At 40.8% G+C, this 6,716-nt stretch overlaps 1 protein-coding gene across 1 annotated transcript in view; it reads right to left on the bottom strand.

Annotated features, from left to right (window-relative positions):
* Nucleotides 1-202: 202 nt before the first annotated feature.
* The window catches only part of PEX1 (peroxisomal biogenesis factor 1), a 73,612-nt gene continuing 67,098 nt past the window's right edge, over nt 203-6,716 (bottom strand). The window contains exon 23 of the mRNA XM_007461898.1: nt 203-287. Within this exon, the coding sequence (XP_007461960.1) occupies nt 203-287 (85 nt within the window). The remainder of the gene's footprint in view (nt 288-6,716) is intronic.

Below are 6,716 nucleotides of genomic sequence, written 5' to 3'. Positions count from 1 at the left end.
CTTATAAGTATCCCAATTTATTCTAAAGTATTACTATCAAGTAACCCTGATCATTACATAAACACAGGTTTACCAATCTTTGATTTTATAGATTAACAAATTAAGTTAAATTTAAAAGAAATGTACAGACACCATTTTCACTGTTACAACACAGGGACAAACTACCACACACATAAACACACAAAAAAATCAGAAGTATATTTTATGCCAGAGTTACTTTCTGTCCAGGTCGAAACACTGTTCCACTTTGATTTTTTCTCTTCTTTGGATTTTGAAAGTTTTCATACCTTTAAAAAAAAAAAAAAAAGTGAGGTAACATTTAATACATGTAAATGCTAAACTTATAAAACAAAAAACAATGGTTTGTTTCCAAACAGAATTTTTTAAGAAACAAAAGAAATAGCTGGAAAAAAATATCTGCAAGAAATTAAAGGAAGTTCTTACACGTAAATTTTTAAAAGTTGAACACTCTAATAGAAAAAGAGAACAAAGGGGATGAATAGACAAGTTAGAAAAGATAAAATACAAATGGCAGGGGCTTCCCTGGTGGCGCAGTGGTTGAGAGTCCGCCTGCCGATGCAGGGGACACGGGTTTGTGCCCCGGTCCGGGAGGATCCCACATGCCGCGGAGCGGCTGGGCCCGTGAGCCATGGCCGCTGAGCCTGCGCGTCCGGGGCCTGTGCTCTGCTGTGGGAGAGGTCACGGCAGTGAGGGCCCGCGTACCGCAAAACAAACAAACAAAACCAATGGCAATGATTAATATATAAAACATAACCTCTGTATTTTAATTGAAGAAATGTAAAATTTTGATATAACTTTTTTTTTTTTTTTTGCGGGTGAGAGGCCTGCATACATGCAAAAAAAAAAAGTAGTAACGTATTTAAAATGTGGAAGAATATTAAAGATGTATGTATGGATGGATGAAAGGGGGGCTGCTCTACAGCAATATGTGCAGAGTGTCTTATTTTAGTAAGAGAAGACATATAAGCATACAAATAAATATGCTTTGGGAGGTAGTGGGGTTAAGGGAAATTTCTGTTTTTTTCCCCCTTCTCTTTGTTTTCTGATTTTTCTGCAATGAGTACATATTATGTTGAAGGGGGGCAGAATATGCCACCCTCAAAATGAACCCCTTTGGCATGTGGATCATTTTGAGCTGAAAGGAGTCAAGACCTTTCAAGCAGACTCAGGAAAAGCTTTTTACCTCTCCTTTAACTGGCTAAAGCAATTTAGATAGGGGGCCTGCACCAGAAAGAGAGCCATTACCAGAGAGAACTTTTATTTTTAATCTGCGTGGCAAATATCTGCTCTTCTCATCTGCTGTGAATTACCTTCTTCCCCTCTGAAGCCCCAGGCCCCTATCCCTTCCCTTAGCTCAGGACAGTATATAAGCCTCAACTGGAGACTGCCTTTGAGTCTCATTCTTATGGGGTTCCCGTATGTATGAAATTAGTTTTTCACCTGGTAACATCTTATGTCAATTAATTATTAGATCAGCCAAAGAACCTAGAAGGGAGGAAGGGAAAATTTTTCTATCCCTACAATTTGGTACGCATGGGGGGCTCCAGTGGCTGGACACCACTTGCTCTGGGGCTGCAGGTGGGAGATCCTGGGTCCTCTGACAAGAGCCAGCAGATGGTAAGAATCCTTAAGCATGTCAATCTCCTGGAAGCGGTGAGAGTCCATTTCTAAATTTAGATTAGCAGGAGAAAAATACTTGTGTAAACTAGTTCCTTAGGTATAGTGACTCTGGAAAAGATCTGTTCTGAGTACTTTTGTTTTCTATTGATCCAATTCCTCTATGGTTATTGTTTTCTTCTTTTTTTTTTTTTTTGCGGTACGCGGGCTTCTCACCGTTGCGACCTCTCCCGTTGCGGAGCACAGGCTCCGGACACGCAGGCTCAGCGGCCATGGCTCACGGGCCAAGCCGCTCCGCGGCATGTGGGATCCTCCCGGACCGGGGCACAAACCCGTGTCCCCTGCATCGGCAGGCGGACTCTCAACCACTGCGCCACCAGGGAAGCCCTATTATTTTCCTTTGTCTCTAGTTTTTTGTGTCACTTTTCATAAGGAGGAAAACCATAGTGTAGAAATGCAGGCATAGGTCCTTTGAGCCTGTTGTTCCAGCCAGCCTCACAGACTGGTGACTTCACAGTTCTAATGGACCTGCATCTGTTTAGACAAACTTTGCTGTGGGTCCCCTATATTTAAAAAATGGGTGAGGTTTCCCCTCGTCTTGTTCTGTCTTGAGAGCTTGGCTTCATGACCAGTGAAAATATTCTCTCTGGCTTAACCAGAGAGAAGCCAGCCAGAAGATGCAAGTATCAGCTTGTAACTGGTGGGCAGCCAAATAGACTCAGGATCTGAGACATGAAGTGACAAGCAGCATGATTTCTTTTTTTTAATATATAGATTTTTATTGGAGTATAATTGCTTCACAATACTGTTAGTTTTTCTATTGTATAACCAAGTGAATCAGCCATATGCATACATATGTGCCCATATACCCTCCGTCTTGCATCTCCCTTCCACCCTCCCTATCCCACCCCCCTAGGTGGTCACAAAGCACTGAGCTGATCTCCCTGTGCTATGCAGCTGCTTCCCACTAGCTATCTGTTTTACATCCGAAAGTCTATGTATGTCCATGCTGCTCTCTCACTTCGTCCCAGCTTCCCCCTCCCCACCCCATGTCCTCAAGTCCATTCTCTATGTCTATGTCTTTATTCCTGCCCTGCCCCTAGGTTCATCAGTACATTTTTTTTGTTAGATTCCATATATATGCACTGGCATATGGTATTTTTCTCTTTCTGACTTACTTCACTCTGTATGACAGTCTCTAGGTCCATCCACCTCACTACAAATAACTCAATTTCATTTCTTTTTATGGCTGAGTAATATTCCATTGTATATATGTGCCACATCTTCTTTATCCATTCATCTGTCGATGAACCGTTAGGTTGCTTACATGTCCTGGCTATTGTAAATAGTGCAACAAGTAGCATTCTTTTTGTCCAACCGTGCCAGTTCTCCAGAAGTTTGTCTTAAGGTGTCCCAGCCCATAAGGGGACTTCGTTGTCTCAACCTTCATTGTCTTGTTAGTGCTGGAAAAGTCCCATTCCAGTAAAGCCTGCCCAGTGTCAGAGATGAGCAGGTCTGCGACTACAGGAATCACGCATTCTGGTGGGAATTCCGTTTTCACTATACCATTCTTACTACCTGTGACAATGAAGGTTTTTGCTTTCTTTGGCTAATTCTGGGAGTAAACTTGTGGATCTTTGCACTCTTTTGGGACACTTGTCTTCATGGTTAAGCCATAAAGAGGCTTATGAGTTTGAGTCACCATTAAGATTAATATAAGACCATATTTGTCAGTGGCCAAAGAATGGATCCTTTGAATTGGAAAAACTTCTGTTTCTGAAAAAAAAAAGTGAGCGAGCTCTCATGCTAAACAACTATATTTCCAGCAACAACTGTCTTTCCATCAACCGATGGAAAGACAAAATTATAAAGAGGACACAAAGGAGTACAACAGCCAGCCTTGGGGACTCGCTTAACAGGAAGAACAGAAATTAGACTCAAAAGAAAAATTAAAGTCCACATTCCATGTAAATCCCCCTTCTCAAAATCTGGCCCTGTCTACCTGTTTTAACTTCCCTTTCCTTACAAGATTTACAGAGAGCACTCTGGCCTGACTTCCAGGCAAGGGGTATACAGCTTACTTGTGTAGATACTAAAAGCCAGGAAGTGAATTTAGGAGAATCACCCAGGATGGGTGGTAAGGCTAGCACTGCTGTCCTTTACAACTCCTCTGACTTTCCAGGGCCCTGTAAACAGGCTCTGCCACCTTCGGGCCTTGCTATGCAGCATCCTTTGTGTATGTAGCCTGGACCGCCACTGCAAAGAATTCATGTCCCATGGATAGAAGCAGATCCAATAAATCATAAAGACCTTTTACCTGCACTTTCAGAACGTCCTACCGAATTTAAAGAGGAGTTAGAAAGATTAGTGGCTATCTATAACCCCACTCACAGTAACCCTGACTGGCTGCTAAGGGGTATTCTGCCCACCTGTGATTACAGTGCAGCCATCAGACAAGCCAGATGGCACCCGGGGAAAACCCCCCCTCACAGGGTAAACAGATGACCAGAATTTCTTTCAGGTTCTTCTACAAATAATCAGGAAGTGGATCAGCTCAAGGGCAATGTTCAGGGGCTGAGAGAAGCAATAGTAGAGGCTTTTCCCCCTAAGGTGAATTGATCTAAGGTTGAATTATACATGCGGAAAAAAGGAAAGCATCTTAAGTCCTTTGAATGCTTTATCCAAAAATTTTAAAGGCATACTGCATTAAACCCTGAAGCTTCAGAACACAGGAATCTTTTCTTTAAAAAATTTTATTGAAGTATAGTGGATTTACAATGTATTAATTTCTTCTGTACAGCAAAAAGACTCAGTTATACATATATTTATTCGTTTTCATATTCTTTTCTATTACTGTCTGTCACAGAATATTGAATAGTTCCCTGTGCTATACAGTACGACCTTGTTTATCCATCCTATATAAAATAGTTTGCCTCTGCTAATCGCAAACTCCCATCCCTTCTCTCCTCTACCCCGCCTTTCCTCTTGGCAACGACAGTTCTGTTCTCTATTATCTGTGAGTCTGTTTTTGTTTTGTAGATATGTTTATTTTGATTTGTATCGTATTTTATTTATTTATTTTTGCGGTACGCAGGCCTCTCACTGTTGTGGCCTCTTCCGTTGCGGAGCACAGGCTCCGGACGTGCAGGCTCAGCGGCCATGGCTCACGAGCCCAGCCACTCCGCGGCATGTGGGATCTTCCTGGACCGGGGCACGAACCCGTGTCCCCTGCATCGGCAGGCGGACTCTCACCCACTGCACCACCAGGGAAGCCCGATTTGTATCGTATTTTAGATGCCACATATAAGTGCTATCATACGGTATTTGTCTTTCTCTTTCTGACTTTGCTTAGTGTGATAATTTCTAGGTCCATCCATGTTGCTGCAAATGGCATTACTTCATTCTTTTTTTATGGCTAAGTAACATTCCATTGTATTTATATACCACAACTTCTTTATCCGTTCATCTGTCAAGGAACATTTAGGTTGTTTCCATGTCTTGGCTATTGTAACTAGTGCTACTGTGAACATAGGGGTGCATGTAGCTTTTCAAATTATAGTTTTGTCCGGGTATATGCCCAGGAGTGGGATTGCTGGATGTGTCAACTCTATATTTAGTTTTCTGAAGAACCTCCATATTGTTTTCCATAGTGGCTGCACCAATTTAAATTCCCAGCAACAGGGTAAAAGGGTTTCCTTTTCTCCACACCCTCTCCAGCATTTGCTATTTGTAGACTTTTTAATGATAGCCATTCTGACTGGTGTGAGGTGGTACCTCTTTGTAATTTTGTAATTAGTGACATTGAGCATCTTTTCATGTGCCTATTGGCCATCTGTATGTCTTCTTTGCAGTGATGTCTATTTAGGTCTTCTGCCCATTTTTCGATTGGGTTGTTGTTTTTGTTATTGAGTTCTATGAGCTATTTGTATATTTTAGATACTAACCCCTTGTCTGTCACATCATTTGCAAATATTTTCTCGCATTCCATAGGTTGTGTTTTTGTTTTGTTTATGGTTTCCTTTGCTGTGCAAAAGCTTGTAATTTTGATTAGGTCCCATTTGTTTATTTTTGTTTTTATTTCTATTGCCTTGGGAGACTAACCTAAGAAAATATTGCTACAATTTATGTAGTAATATTTTATGTCAGAGAATGTTTTCCTGTGCTCTCTTCTAGGAGTTTTATGGTGTCATGTCTGATGTTTAAGTCTTTAAGCCATTTCGAGTTTATTTTTGTGCATGGTGTGAGGGAGTGTTCTAACTTCATTGACTTACATGCAGCTGTCCAACTTTCCCAGCACCATTTGCTGAAGACACTGTCTTTTTTCTGTTTTATAGTCTTGCCTCCTTTGTCAAAGATTAATTGACCATAGGTGTGTGGGTTTTTTCTGAGCTTTCTACTGTTCCATTGATCCATATGTCTGTTTTTGTGGCAGTACCACACTGTTTTGATTACTGTAGCTTTATAGTATTGTCTGAAGTCTGGGAGGGTTATGCATCCTGCCTTGTTCTTTTTCCTCAGGATTGCTTTGGCAATTTTATGGTTCCATATAAATTTCAGGATTATTTGTTCTAGTTCAGTGACAAATGTCATGGGTAATTTGATAGGGATCACATTAAATCTGTAGATTGCTTTGGGTAGTGTTGCCATTTTAACAATATTAATTTTTCCGATCCAAGAGAGTGGGATATCTTTCCATTTCTTTGAATCCTCATCTCCTTGGTCAGGTTTATTCCTAAGTATTTTATTTTACTTTTTGATGTGATTTTAAAAGGGATTGTTTATTTACATCCCCTTTCTGATATTTCATTGTTAGTGTAAAGAAATGCAACCAATTTCTGTACGTTAATCTTGTATCCTGCTACTTTGCTGAGTTCGTTTATCAGTCCTAGTAGTTTTTGTCTGGAGTCTTTGGGGTTTTCTGTATATAGTATCATGTAACCTGTATATAATTTTACAGCTTCCCGACCAATTTGAATACCTTTTATTTTTATTGTTTGATTGCTGTGGCCAGGACTTAGAGTATTATGTTGAAGAGAAGTGGTGAGAGTGGGCCATAAGACGTTCCAGATTTCAGCAGG

Source organism: Lipotes vexillifer, unplaced genomic scaffold, assembly GCF_000442215.2.
Source record: "Lipotes vexillifer unplaced genomic scaffold, Lipotes_vexillifer_v1.1 scaffold663, whole genome shotgun sequence".
NCBI classification, from domain to species: domain Eukaryota; kingdom Metazoa; phylum Chordata; class Mammalia; order Artiodactyla; family Lipotidae; genus Lipotes; species Lipotes vexillifer.
This window is presented reverse-complemented; position numbering and strand designations above follow the sequence as displayed.